At 40.7% G+C, this 15,239-nt stretch overlaps 2 protein-coding genes across 3 annotated transcripts; both read left to right on the top strand.

The window, feature by feature from the left end:
* The first annotated feature begins 6 nt into the window (after positions 1–6).
* LOC110164607 (la-related protein 4-like) lies at positions 7–10,462 on the top strand. Its single transcript, XM_020929680.2, is given in 18 exon segments — positions 7–148; positions 1,653–1,770; positions 1,843–2,001; positions 2,872–2,950; positions 3,021–3,157; positions 3,245–3,348; positions 3,433–3,543; positions 3,616–3,669; positions 3,746–3,958; positions 5,470–5,570; positions 5,754–5,795; positions 6,811–7,038; positions 7,118–7,151; positions 7,153–7,173; positions 7,243–7,401; positions 7,468–7,607; positions 7,672–7,867; positions 8,151–10,462. Coding segments are annotated over 18 exon segments (2,400 nt in total). The 5' UTR covers positions 7–31; the 3' UTR covers positions 8,538–10,462.
* Positions 10,463–11,188: 726 nt separating this feature from the next.
* Positions 11,189–14,305, top strand: asb8 (ankyrin repeat and SOCS box containing 8). 2 transcript variants are annotated; one of them, XM_055158809.1, is made up of 4 exons: positions 11,189–11,257; positions 11,988–12,164; positions 12,556–12,681; positions 12,866–14,305. In XM_055158809.1, exons 2-4 carry the CDS (start codon positions 12,036–12,038, stop codon positions 13,499–13,501), a joined length of 891 nt encoding a protein of 296 aa, XP_055014784.1. In that variant the 5' UTR covers positions 11,189–11,257; positions 11,988–12,035; the 3' UTR covers positions 13,502–14,305. The 2 variants fall into 2 exon arrangements, with proteins under 2 accessions (XP_055014784.1, XP_020785595.1); XM_020929936.2 differs by having other exon boundaries at positions 12,577–12,681; positions 12,866–14,304.
* Positions 14,306–15,239: the final 934 nt, after the last annotated feature.

The raw sequence follows: 15,239 nt of genomic DNA, 5'->3' as shown, positions 1-15,239 counted from the left end.
CGACGGGGTGGAAGTGAGTCAGGAGCGGCTGATGAGTTCAGAGCAGAGCCGAGAGCCGCCGCTGCTGCAGGAGGAGGCTGACCCGGGACCGAAGACCGGTGCGAAGGACGCGGCTCCGCTGCGGAGCGAGGCGGGCTCCGGCGGCATGGTGAGTGCGGCCTGTAGTGGTAGCTAGCTTCTTAGCATTGAACGCCCCCTTCGACAGGGGTGATGGTAATCAGCCATAAACTGCAGTTCCACTTAGGCTGGCCTAATTTTATCACAATTTATTTGGACAGAATTTGGGTTCTCTTCGTCTGTTTAGACATAACCTCGTGCACGTTGAAATTGAGTTTATCTTCATGTTGACATGCCTCATTATTCTTCAAGTACAGTAATCTCCGGTTCAACTCAGTTCAGATGAAGCAAGTTACATTTGTGTTTGAGGAAGAATGTCGCTGCAGATCCTTCAGGTGACGCCGAGCTAACGCTTAGCCTAGCTTCTTGAAGCTCATTAAGTAGTTTGCTGAGTAATCATTAGCAGTCCGGCAAAGTTGTTATGTATATGCGTTTACTACGAAGTATGGGACCACAAACCGAAACTCTGAAGAGTTTTCATGATGAATGCGGTCATTGCTTCGTTTAATGATTAAAGGACGAGTTGACTCAATTGACTCAAAGTGCTAGCTAATCGCTCTGTGGGCTAATGCTAGCGCAGTGACATGCGCCGCAAATACCTGGCCTGTGCAGCGCAAATCAGTCAGCTGACCGGAGTTTGGCTTGTATACGGCCTGTAACATTGGCATGCATTGTGCCCGTGCGTCAGGCTGCACAGCAGTGTGTTAAATATTCTTTTGGGAACTACATTGTGGCCTAACATTTGGGCCCATCCACTCTTGTTAAACTGTAAGAGGGAAGTGACTTGAGGCACATTGTAACTAGCAGCTGTTCTTGTCAGGTCGAGTGCTTTTCTCATACGGATGGATTGCAGGTGGCAAATAACAATGCCAGTGGAGGATGGGTAAAGTGGGACCAATTTAAAAGGGCCAATATTGAACCTAATTAATACCCTTTTAAACTGTTAGCATATTGTAGGTTCATATCAGGCCCTTTAAGTTGGAATATGTTGAGTATGTGTGCTATTCTTGGCCCTGGTCTTTGCAGGCTCAGGAGAATCAGTTAGTTCTGGTAACTAACCTGCTTGATGGCATGAATTTTACTGATCAAATTCACACTAATCTGACAAGAGCTTTAATAGATTGGCCCTGGCTAGTAGACATGTCATTAAATGTCAGTAGTGTGCAGGTGTGTCTCGGCTACACACAGCACCAGGTGATATCGATGATTGCTCCACCTTCTGGTGTTGTCGATGTTGTCCTCTAAGCAACTTTGAGTCCTGGGTAATCTTGTTGACATTTTATGAAAGCCCTTGTGCACTGACCTGACATTGGTGAAATGAGGTAAACTTTGATCTGGCTCATTGTTTGTGTTGGTACTGTGGCAGTGACATGTATATTTCTTGTAAAATGAAATGTGTACATTGAGTTAAAATGCTTTATTAAACAGTAGTCAATTTAGTGTTTATCATCTTTGAACATTTGATGCTCCTAGTTTACACATGCAAAATCACTCAGATTCTAACTTGTTCTAAAATTGTCATTGGCTCCTTGAAGGTCACCTCTAAAGGCACTGGTCTGAATCCAAATGCCAAGGTGTGGCAAGAGATGCCTGTGGCCCCAAGTGAGACTGTCAGTAACAGCCCGCACTGGTCTCCCTCAGACATAAGTGACGGTAGGTCTCTTACAGATGTTTCTGCCTCTCCTATGTGTGTACACTCAGATATGAACTTTACCTTGTTGGCAGGTTACTCTGACCCAACTTCTGCCGAGTGTAAGACGTACACTGTTGGATTTGCAGAGCTCAGTGATGGTGGCTCCACGGCAACAGCTGAGATAGCAGTCAATGGAATGGACACTCCAGAGCTGGGCCTTTCCCCCGCTGAGCCCAGCACTGGGACCCCAGGTCAGTCACGTTCTTCCCCAGTGTTTAGATACAAAATGTGACAACAACAGAATTAAGAAACATTTAGGTGCTCAACCAGTAGAGAAGAACTTGCAATACCATGTATAATTCTCATTATTTATTTTTCCTCCACCATAATCACTGTTATTTTTTCCCCCCTTTAATCAAAACGGTTATATACCATTTTGTAGTAATAAGTCACTGCAGCTGATTTTTATTGTCTAAACACTTTACAGTGGTTCAAACTTATTTGTCCTTTTCTTAAAAAATCCTTCACTCTAATGATTTTCAGTGTGTTTCACAACTTTTTTCACAAGCCAGAGAAGTTTGGGTGTAATGCCACCTCTAACAATAACTAGTATGCTAACAGCATACCAGTGTTACATCATGGTTCAGGGCTGATAGAAAGGCTTTATAGTCTGTTTAAAATATCTATATTGGGGAAGAAATACTTTCTTATGTGAAGGAAAATCCCTTACAAAAAGAATAAAATAAAAACCTTTTGATACAGTATTTATCTCTAACCTAAGAAAAGATGGAGAGATATAAGATATGCAAATTATCCAATGCATATGAGTACAAAAGCAGCAAATGCTTTGAGGCAATGTAAATGTTTAGTGAAGTCGCACCTTTGGCAACAGCTGTTTGATTTATACAAATCCTGTATTTAACAAAGACTGGGTGGTTGTTTACCTAAAAGACAGTTGAGGCAAGCTTTGTCTTTTCTGTGCCCTGACTTGTTTTTGTTGGCATTAGTTTGAATGGTAAGGTAAACATTGTGCCACCTTGTTGAAGGAAAAAGATTAATTTTAAATCGCAAATTAAATTGCAGTTTAAGACTGAACTTGAATGATTTTTTTTTTTTAACAGATTCCAAAACGGAGGAACCGTTATCAACAGAGAATCTTCGGGAGTCACTGAAAAAAGAGCTTGAGTTTTATTTTTCTCGGTAAGACACTTTTTAATTATAGTTTTTAAGCACTTGAAATTCCTTTTCATTTTGTATTTTACTGTTTCAGAGAAAACTTGTCGAAAGATTTGTACCTGATGTCTCAAATGGATAGTGACCAGTTTGTTCCTATCTGGACTATTGCCAGTATGGAGGGAATCAAGGTCCTCACTACAGATATGGATCTCATTTTAGATGTTTTGAGATGTAAGCAAATGTGTGTTTTAGTTATTAGGGTAGACTCATGTTACATTTCATATCTAAATATGATGCCTTGCATTACCGTTTCCCTAGCTTCCCCAATGGTACAAGTCGATGACAAGGGGGAAAAAGTGCGGCCCAATCACAAAAGATGCATTATCATTCTAAGAGAGGTTCCTGAAACTACACCTGTAGAGGTAAAAAAAAAAAAAGTTAATGTCAGTGTTTAAAAGGTAAAATGGGTGAGATTGTAATAGACTGAATTTTGAAATGATCTCCAGGAAGTAGAATCTCTGTTCAAGAATGAGAACTGTCCAAAGGTGATAAGTGTGGAGTTTGCACACAACAATAACTGGTACATAACATTCCAATCAGACACTGATGCGCAACAGGTAAAAATAATGAAACTACCAAAATATTAATTTCCTTTTAATGTTCTTTTAACAACATGTTTGCTTTTGCAGGCTTACAAATATTTGAGAGAAGAAGTTAAAACATTTCAGGGAAAACCCATTATGGTAAGTTTTATAATATCTGAAGCTAAATTAACATGTTGCCTATCTTTTCTTTTTTTTGATCATTTTTTTTCTCCAGGCCAGGATAAAGGCCATTAACACCTTCTTTGCAAAGAATGGCTACCGTAGCGTAGACAACAGCCTGTACGCCCAGCAGCCGCAGAGCCAATCTCAATTCAACACTCCACTCTACATGCAGCACGTCTATCCTCAGCAGCAGTACCCAGTGGCATATGGCATTGTACCACCCACTTGGACGGCGTCACCCACACCTTACTTTGAAACTCCTTTGGTAAGGAAATTTGTATAATACCCTACCGCTCCTGGTGCTATGGTGCTAACACTAGGGTGACCAAACGTCCGTTTTTCCCCAGACATGTCCTGTCCGGGGCGTCCGGGTTTTTTTTAATAAAGTGATGCAAATGTCCGGGTTTTCAGTACGGTTCATGAGCGTCTCTCGTAGCGTCTGTGACTCAGAAGGAGCGAGACACAGTCGGTCAGTCTGCAACATGCTGAAGCACAAATGCACATTTAACAATGACTTGTACAAGAAATTCTCCGTTTTCCGTCCCAGTCGGGACAAGTGGGAGACCATGTGCACAGGTTGGAGGTGAGAGAGCAGTGGTCCCTCATTTATCGCGGAGGTTACATTCTAAAAATACCCCGCGATAGGTGAAATCCGTGAAGTATCAACTTTATATTTTATAATTATTCTATCTGTTTTAAGGCTGCAAAACCCCTCAGCACAAACTTGATACACTTTTCTCAGACAAGACAGGTGCAACCCTTTTTACTTCCTTCTTAAAACTTACTGCTGCTGTCATGTTATTTTCCTCCTCCTTTATGTAACGAACTGAAGATTAATTTATTCCGTAATAGAGCCTACAGCGCAGAGTCCCGCACGTGTCCATTTTTGGAGACCCCCAGTACAACACCGCAACCGCGCATTACAGGACAGCACTTGCCCGTTAACCAGAGATTATATCAAACTTTTGCGCTGCCTACGCCATGGACTGAATCAAGACTAAACCAGGACTAACCCAGGACTGATTCCAGGACTGAAGAGGAGGATTAATCCACGACTGAACTAGGACTAAAACAGGACTAAACCAGGACTGAAACAGGACTCACCATCAGGACAGGCTCGGAGGTGACGCAGGAGAAAGAACTGGCTCAGCTCCGCACCTCACGGAGGTAAACACGGCAATTGCCCGATCGTGCTTTGCGGACATACTGCTCGGCGTTGTCTCTCTTAAGTCCAAGATCAGTCCTGGTTTAGACCTGGATTAGTCCTGACCCAAAAAAAAAAAGCATGCAAAATGACACCCCCCTCCCCCCAAGGTGTCCGGGTTTTCACAAACGGAAATATGGTCACCCTAGCTAACACGATACTTATAATATCTGAAATAATTGCATAACTTAATGTATGAGAACTATACATAGATGAATGTAATTCTATTGATCAGTTTTCTGTAGTTTTCCCATAGCCTTTGAGACTGATGCTCAAGATTGCAAGAACTGATTCAAAGTGGTTGTAGCAGAAGTCTGTCCTGATGATGAGATCATAACGCGCATAGAGGGGCGTTGGAGGGGTAGAGTCACAGGCTTTGGCCTGTCTTCTCATGCTTTGTTTCTTCTGTTTTCCAAAGCCTGAGACTTTACTCTCATCCCAATGAGCGTTTACATTATGAGATCTGAGGTTATTACTTTTTAATTCACCACACCACCAGCACTTGTATCCTAAGTCATGACATTATTTTCATGCAATTATACAGTTTGAATTACTTGGTTTCTTTGTTACAGGCACCTTTTCCCAACAGCACCTTTGTAAATGGGTTTGGTTCAGGAGGCCATTACAAAACCAGTTCCAGCTCCCTCATCACACGCCCTTTCAACAGAAATCGGTAGGTCACTATCATGTTTGTATGCTTTAAGTGTTAAAACAGATTGTGAGATATAATTTTTGCTTGTCATCTTTTGCATGTTTAATTTTTCATGTCACTACTTTTAGAATTTTATATCCAATAATTATCTTGATTAAACTGCAGGGAATTGTTTCACTCCCAGTTTTCTTACTGTCCCCACAGTGTCCCCCTCTATTCAAGAAAGAATGTAATAAATGCTTTCAGGTACAAATCTAAGCACTGCTATAATAAGCCTCATCCTTCTACTCATGTTATCATGCGGCTGCGGCTAAAATACTAAATCCATTCTGCAAGTTTGCACATGTATGTTTTTTTTGCAGCTAATGGTCATCCTGGATTGGTCTTGCCATTGGTTAAATGTAGCCTACTTAATGGCAGAAGCTGCTTTGTAAAATGCAGTTATTTTCCAGTTATGTCCACATTGGCTCCCAAGTATCCCACTTTGGCAGTTGCCACATGTAACAAACTTCTCCATCTAAACTAACCACCCATTATCCTGTTGCTACTATCCTGTATTTACTTTTATTTAAATTATCCCTGCAAACACCACGACCCTTTGTATGGGACTCTGATGGGAAACTGACAGTCGTGAAAACTTTTCTCAATGTTTACATTGTCAATTCTGGCCTAATGATGAGATCATGATGCGCAAAGAGGGCAGCTGGGCGTGCTGTCTCTGGCTTTGATTTGTCTACTCCTTTTTTTTTTTTTGTTTCTTCTCTCTCCTCTCTTCCAATGTCATAGACCTTACGCCCATCCCAATGAGCGTTCAGATTATGAGATCTGAGGGTCAATATTTGACAAAATAACTACTGTTGACTGTATTTTCTGTATTCCCATTAAGTTCACTTAATGCTACTGCCAAAGTTGGTTCAATATGGAATTCAACAAGGCAGTGACCTGCACAACAACAGATACACAACAGATCAAGACAAATATGTTACATTGTAGCTAATTGCAAACTCAAAGTTAAACACTGCACACATGGCATTGTTAAACTTTTACACTCTGACCCACTGTACCTACCAGTCTTGATTCTGCTTTTACTATGTTTGTCATAATATGCATGTTTTTCACTCAGATAAAAGACACTGCATGTTGTCTTTAAGGATAAGGTTTTTGATGGCTAAATTCGGCATATTCAATGCTATCATGGTTGGAGAAAACACTGATGATTAAAGGTTATAAAATATTTAAAAATGATCTGAATTTGCTGCAGAAACCACGTGAAGCCCCAGATGAGACCCAACGATGTAACACCCTCCGTTACACCTGTCCCTCTGGAGTCTCTCACTGGACTGCGCAGCCCACAGTCCCAGACCCCTGTGTCAGCCGCCAACTCCACACCCATCCCCACACCCACTGACCTGAGCGCAGCATTCTCACTCTCCTCGTCCTCTTCCTCCCTGGACCCCAGTGAAGATGGCAGCATTGCTGGACGTGGGAGGTAAGCAGTTTCAAACCTGCACCAACTTGCACAAATTCGATGAAACAATCAACTTTAAAACTTTGGCATTTCATTTCAGACGTGGGAACACCTACAGAGGAACACGGAGAAGAAAGAGATGATGAGCGAACTGCGGTAAATAAGAACTTGTCAAATGTAATCAAAGTTTGAGTAGTTATGTCAACTGGTTTGTGTATTTAGCAGAGACCTGTGCCATTAGCAGAGGTTAAGGTTTCACCACCCAAGTTTGACTTGGCTGCCTCTAACTTCCCCCCTCTGCCTGGTTGTGTGGTAAGCACGCAGGGGGAACCTGTGCTTGAAAATCGCATGGCAGATGTTGTACGCGGTTTATACAGGGATAAGGTAAGAGGCTAAAATTAGATTTGTTTGTACGTTTGTGCAAATGGTTTAATGGTTCTTCATTTTTAGACTGAACAGGTCATTAAAGAAACCACTGTGAGTACAAGTTTAGCCCAACCCACAGTCGCAGAGGAGACTCGGACTGTTTCGAATCCAAGCTTCATTACTGCAAAACCTTTGACACAACCACTTGGATCCATAGCTTCTGGGTAAGGCTTAAACAACATATTCATATTTTTGCAATCTCCCAAAATAACTGAGTGTGTCTCTCAGTGCCCCTCGTCAAGAGAAGAAGGTTGAAAGAGTTGAGATCCCGCCTCCAAAAGCGATCCCCCGAGCCCCAGTCACCCCAGTCAACAGCGCCTCCACACAGTCAGTGCCTGCCAGGCCCCAGCCCTCCGTAGTGTCTGCCCCCACAGCACAGAAGGCGCCGGCCACTGCTACAGCCACTATTCCCACACCTACACAGGTGAGGCTGGTACTGATACCACAATTATTCTGTACAGGCTCCTGATGATGTGATCTACAGCGCATAGAGGTCTACCAGAAATAGACCGATAGACTTTGGCTCTTCTTGATTCTTTTTTATGTTCTGTACTTTTTTTTATTTCTGTCTATGAGCCAAAGTCTAGAAGGTTTACTTCTTCCCGATGAGCGTCAAGATTATGAGATCTGAGGGTGACCCTCTGATATAGGTTTACTCTGGAGAATGGGTTTTGGAAAAAAACATGTTTGTCTTCTCTTTATTACAGGAGCCCCGCAAGCTAAGTTATGCTGAAGTTTGTCAGCGCCCCCCTAAGGACCCTCCTCCTGCCTCTGCTCCAGCCCCCTCTGGCTCATCCACAGGGCAGCCTCTACGTGAGCTGCGGGTCAACAAATCTGAGGAGGGCTCCAACAGTGGCTCTGCAGACAAACAGGAGAAAGGCCATGACAGGGAGGGTGGCTGGGAGTGCAAGGAGACCCGTTCAACCCGGGACCGGGACTCACAGGGCCACTACCGCAGCAACGGTCCCAGAGGATCCGGGGGGCTCAAGTTTAGGGATCAGAGGCGTGCCCCTCAAGCTCGACGCAGCTCCCCGCAGGGAAACTACAGGCACACTGGCAAAGAGCAGAATATCCCCCCAGTATCGCCAAAGTAAAGACTTGAGCTGAATACAAAAAAGATGTATGAATATATACATGGATATATATAAATATATAAAAATGAATAACATAAAAGCAACAACATGGTAGCCACCTTCCACCTGGAACTTGTCCAAAGAAACACTTAAGATGGAGTTTGGGACATCCAGGACTAATGGGCTGAATGACATTTGAAGGACTTAAAGATTTGAAAAGGAAACCAATTTCTCCTGCTATACTTAAAACAATTTAAGTGGGATTTTGAAAACTGGAGATTATATCATTTATGCTCTGCTGTGATGAGGTGGGATCCTGGGCCACGTATAGGTGGCCCTCTACCATTGATTTTAAAAGAATAGATGTTGGTTTGCAACAAACATATGCACTAAGAAGAAAAGAACATGCATATATGCCATGTACATAATACAAAGAAATCACTAACACGCAAAGAGACATCAGTTTTCTTTTTTTCTTGTGTGCTTAGATTTGCAAGTATGACTGAACTCAAGGGTTGGCTGATGTCTGTTAAGCAAACTGATTGAAATGCCACAGTGGGCTTTTGCACTGCAATGATATGGATCATTTTTGATTTTTACATCAGAAATTCATAGACTGTCGTGAGCCTGGACACTATGGTATTCTTATGAATATTAATGACATGTGATGATTGGTGGTATTTAATCCTGGTTCATGATTTGGCTTAATATCATTTTTATGCCACAGTCTGATGAATCCACTTTTGGGGTACTTGCTGGCCCGTCAGCCAAGTGAACTTGCTCGGCCTGGTCCAAGTTTTCATGTTCAGTTTCTGTCTACCCTCTCTGAATTCAGAGCATTGTCTTGTTAATTGGTCAGGTTCTCTGTTTACATGTTTGTTTGGGTGGTAGGACAATGTTTCCTAAGTGAAATATAGGTTAATTGTAAGATGTGACTGTTCTGTGAGATTTGGCTCTTCATTGACACAGGATATTCAGGTTATGCTAATATCTGTGAAGTCTCATCAAAGGTATAGTGTCAAAGACAATAGGCTGATGTGTGCTGATAACTAAGAGTGATGGCTACATTATAAAGGGCAGAAATGTAATGGGTATAAAGCAATTTGGAAATCATTTTCACGTGCTATGTGCCACCTGCCTGCTATCATAGTGTGATAGGTTTTGATTTTATTATTTTGGACACAGACTACAAAGCAAGTGTAGTCTTTGAGACTTTTTAGCCCAGTGAAACTGGATTTGAAGAAACTGTAGAGGTGTAGTTGCCTTTGCTATATAATAACCATTCACTTTAGAGGTGTATGGAAGAATGTAATTGTACTAGTGCTGAATTTGCAGAGGGAGGCATCCGCCAGATTCTTGTGCTTTTTAGGGTGAATTTGCTGTTTTTAATTTCTTTATTTTGAAAACCGATTGACTTAGAAGTTTGACGCGATGTATGTATTGCTTTTTAATTTTATTTATTAATTCTGATGCGCAACGCTTTTCTCCCAATCTTGGTAGGCTGGTTTCCCCAAAGTTGTGTGAAATCGCATTGGCTAAATAAAATCCACGCATATGATACTGTTTGACATTTAAGCTGCAAATATACTTGATGCATTGAACTTGGGTGTAGAAATGCAGTAAGGAGTATGAATCACTGGCCTCTTATTTTTCATTAATGAGTATGAGCAGCTGCCAGCTAGTGGTCTAGTCTAATTAAATGCACTAACTTGTTTTAAAAGAAACTTACTCATGAGTAATGTGAAATCATATTAGAACAATGGTTAATGACGACAGGCTTGCAAATATAGTACAGGAATTACTTTTCCCCTCCATGTTTGGGTTATTTTCTTTGAATTTGGGGTTGGAGTGGCAAAAATAAATATATAGTAATGGATCAACAGTGTTTGAGACACAATCCGAGAACTGTATGAAATGTCACCAAAAATAAATTATTTTGATTTGGCTTTTCTGTGTCATGTTCTTTTTTTCTGATTGAAATGTATTTTGTCTGTGGTGAAAAGTAACAAATTACAAAAATTCTGTTGTAGGTAGGCCTATCATTATCAGGTGTTAAAATATGACTTCTCTTGTCTGCATGGGGATGTTAATGCCATTCTATTGAACATTCCAAGTATTACACATGTACATTTGTGTTTCCTCAACTAGTAACTTGTACTGGTAGTTTGCCTGTTTCCATGGAGATTGCCAGGAATGTTCCACGTTATGGTTAAAGAAGAATTAGGACATGCAGGTGGCAGACCTTGGCAGACAAAATGCTTTGATTTAGGCTTCTACATGACTTGCCCCATTTTACTACAGGGAGATTGATATTAATCACATTTATTATCTAGAAAAGGCACAGTTGAGTTGTAAAGACTTCTTTGGGGCTCTTCACATGTCACTGGAGAAACCATTTGTTGAGTGCCTCGCGATAGTCTTCACATGGGCAGGACTGAAGGCATCTGTGGCATGTTGGCCATACTTTCTATTTTGGGAAAGGTCTTACACCTAGTTTTAGTGTGATTAAATATAAATATTCCTTATATTATTAATGCGGGGAAATGCATAATGTAGCATTAACTTTAAACTGAAATACACTTCTTAGTCCATTTCGCTGAAAATAAACGCCCACAGAGCGAAAAAAAAAAAAAAAAAAGACATGGGCGTGGTCTGTGCGTGACGTGATGAGTGTTTATGTCAAGCGAGTAACGTTAGCAGCAGACAGTACCTGTCACATCTAAAATCGTGGACCAAAAACGGTATGAAATCTTTATAACACTTGCTATTTGCCCATGCATATTGCGGCAAACACATTGAGACGTGCTTCCCAGTCCTTCAAACACTTGACATGTCGGTTTTGCTTTTGTGGGAGTCGATTGTTCTTCGCTTCTCGATATGAGCTCATATGCTAACAAGCTAGCCTCCTTGATGAAAAGCAGCCTGTAAGCATATTTACCTCCGCCTTTGCTTTAAGCTGCTAAAGTGAACCATCTCGTCGCTGTGCATTTAATTATAACTATATTTATTTGTGATTATTTAGAATGCGATCACAGATGGCACCGAGTCTTTTTTTTGTTCATTGTTATTGTTTTGCATATGATACTGCATACTATGTATGGGCTACTTACTCTGATGTTACCATACAAATCATAGGTGAAAACAATATCACCTAAACTTTTTATCGTACTCTGAGTACCCCTAATTTGGTTAAAAGGCAGGTAAATGTGGAGGTAAATGTGGCAGGTAAATGTCGAGTGCAATTATTACTTATTTCTAGTTTTAATGGTACTGATGTCTAAATAATCCAAAACACATTTGATTTATTCAAATACTGCTACTTTCTGAAATCGTTCATGTATCCCCTAGCTGTGAAACACTGGGCAAATTATGGTTTGGTTATGATTTAATATATCATTCTGAACTTTTGGCATTTCAGTGATTAAAACAGTATTTAGCTAATTGTATTGTTTTCTATTTCTATTTCCTTAGAGCGCTGTAGTGCCACCCCTGCCTGGGTGCCATGCTCCTCTGTTACACATGAGCTCTACTATGTGGTACATCATGCAAAGTATTCAGAGTAAATACTCTTTGTCTGAGCGGTTGATCCGAACCATCGCAGCCATTCGCTCTTTCCCACATGACAATGTAGAAGACCTCATTCGAAAGGTAGGCTCATAGTTTTATCAACTTATCTTAGTGTGATCAAGCACAGCAACCCCTATTTTCCTAGTAGGTAGTTTGGAAACCCAAACACCTTTCTCCTACTTGACTAATTACTGTCTAAAGAAAATGAAAATTGTATTCAGTTATGGAAGAACGTAATCAGATATAAATATCATCCAAGCAACATGTCATCTCTTAATTACTATTCAAACTGTCTAGTGGATACCCACTATTTGATGCCCCTGGGATCCCAGGTTAGGAATCACTAATCTGGGACAGTGTTTTTCTAATCCCAAATGTTTGTGGAATGTGTAATATTGTGAGTGTGTAATATTTATTACTGTTCTGTAGCTTATGTAAATATGTATTAATTTTCTGTAACATTTATTAATAGAACAAGGATTTCTTTTTAAAGGGAGCTGATGTAAACCGCATGCATGGCACTCTAAAACCTCTGCACTGTGCCTGCATGGTGGCGGACGCTGACTGTGTAGAGCTGCTCTTGGAGAAAGGAGCTGAGGTAAGGATCTAGCTTTCTATCATAGATAATGCTATCTTTTCTATCATAGACAAGGCAATGTAGACATCTTTGAGGCCAGTTATTGAAGAGGTGATCTATTTTACAATAAAATTTTTTCTTAAGGCAGTGACAAGCTGACAACTCAAGTTGGACAGGTGGTGCTAATTAATTGTGTCCTCCTCAGGTGAATGCGTTGGATGGGTACAACCGCACAGCTCTGCACTATGCAGCAGAGAAGGATGAGAGCTGTGTGGAGCTGCTGCTGGAGTATGGGGCCCTGCCAAATGCTCTGGATGGGAACAAGGACACCCCTCTCCACTGGGCTGCCTTCAAAGACAACCCAGAGTGTGTGCGTGCTCTGCTGGAGAGTGGGGCCTGTCCTAACGCCCGTGACTACAACAACGACACGCCTCTGAGTTGGGCTGCCATGAAGGGCAACCTGGAGAGTGTCAAAGTGCTGCTGGAGTACGGCGCTCAGGTGCATGTGACCAACCTGAAGGGGCAAACTCCCATCTCCAGGCTGGTGGCCCTATTGGCCCGAGGCCTGGGCACTGAACAGGAGGAGGAGTGTCTGGAGCTGCTTTGCCGTGCAGCAGGGCGCTTCGAGATCCGGCGCGCTGACGGGACCCTCCCCCGGGAGCTGAGTAAAGACCCTCAACTACTAGCTAGGCTGAGCAGCATGGTAGCCCAGGCGCCCTCTCTACGGTCTCTGGCTCGATGTGCTGTGCGCCAGAGCCTCGGGGTACAGTTCCTCCCTGCTGCAGTGAAAGAACTGCCTTTACCCGAGACTATCAAAGACTATCTACTGCTGAGAGACTGATCACGCACATTAGAAGATCATGAAAACATGGTGCACACACTGCATTTGCAAAAATACTGACTCCTGGCTCTGGCTTTTGTTTGTTTGCCTTTCTTTAAATGTAACATTTATACACGATCAAAGGCTTGTTTTCATATTTTTACTACATTACATTATTTTTACATTACACATCATTTTGAATTTATTACAGTTATTAGTGTAGCTCAGACTGTCTGATTTTAGTACAAATATTGCAATACTTGATGCAAACAAAGCCTTGAGTGAAATTGGCTGGCCATTTACTTGCTGCTACTGGAAAATATTTACATCTATTTACATGAATTTACACAGCCTCAAGGAACAGAATTAGCTTTGCAATTATTATTGAACATTTTTGGTTGTTTTACCACTTCAATCAGGTTTTCAATTCAGGGTGCGCATTCAACCTCATTATTTTATTTTATTTTATTAAGAGCTTTGTTCATCCAGTTCAACACAATGTAAAAACTGAAAAAAGGTTGTGATTATATTAAAGGATTTTATTTTATTTTAAGGTGCAGTTGCCAAGAACTGAGGTTATGACAGATTTTTATGTAAAAAAAAAAAATGTAATTTTATGTTTGGCTACATTAACAGCATGAATTCTGTTGTGTCCCTAAAGATGATTAAATAAGCTAGAAAAGTGTTTTGTTATGTTTGTTATGGCATTGGTCTAATACAGAACACTTTTATGTAATAGTTTGTGTAAAATGGCCTTCTAGTTCATGTCTTGTTAAAAAAAATAAATAAAAAAAATAGTGCTTTATGTTGTTAATAAAAGTAAACACATTTCTATCAAATGGTATTCTTCATTGGGTCTTCAAAGCTTACAGTATTTTCCTAAATGCAATTGTGTGCGATCTAGGTCAAATTCATAAGTTGTGTTATATATGTGTGTTATGTGTGGTATAATATACAGTCTATGGGTAGATAATAAACACTAACTCATCTTTGTAAAAGTGGTTCTAGACACATACACTAGAGGGCTCTCCAGGCTTGTCAAATTCAATTCTTTAAGTCATGTTTTATACATAGTAAATGCATGACTTTTATTTGCAGGGTATATCTAATCACCTTTTGATGAGAGTTTGGGATAATTTCCTGTTTTCTCACCACTTGTGTAAATCTAACATATGTTTTGGCTTGTGGCCCATTCTATACTCATACAAACCACAGGACGTACATTCCCATAGAGAAAGAATTGGGTTAGTTTTCAGGAAGGAAACAAAGGCATGAATAAAGCTTCCTTAAACATATTAACAATAGATTAAAAGGAGATATATTGGGTCACAAACAACTAAAGTATTTTTTTTACTTATTGACTTGGATCTTATTAACTGGGTTCAAGCTTTGTTTAAATCTGTCAGGAACCAGAAACCACACAGGACAAAGTTTAAGTCTGAAATACATTATGATTTTGTGCATGTAAAAGAGCATTAAACAGAAAAACATGTAGATGTTATTGCGTAGAATATTCCCAAGTATGTCATTACAAACGTTTAAAAAAAAATAAAAAAATATGTATATATATATATATATATATATATGGAGACAAAATGGCTATTGCAGGCACGTTACAGGTCATATCTGTGAAGAGGCAACCTCTTTACTGCCTGGGGATACACAGAAAAAATGCATGGTATGGTGTTTTGCAGTAATGGAAGATAGATGCAAAACTTTGACTTCTCCATGAAGACAGATGAAGTGTAATAATGGAGTG

Source organism: Boleophthalmus pectinirostris, unplaced genomic scaffold (genome assembly GCF_026225935.1).
Source record: "Boleophthalmus pectinirostris isolate CB_2022bp ecotype Guang Dong unplaced genomic scaffold, ASM2622593v1 HiC_scaffold_223, whole genome shotgun sequence".
NCBI classification, from domain to species: Eukaryota; Metazoa; Chordata; class Actinopteri; order Gobiiformes; family Gobiidae; genus Boleophthalmus; species Boleophthalmus pectinirostris.
The sequence above is the reverse complement of the archived record's forward strand: the minus strand, read 5'-3'. Positions and strand labels throughout refer to the sequence as shown.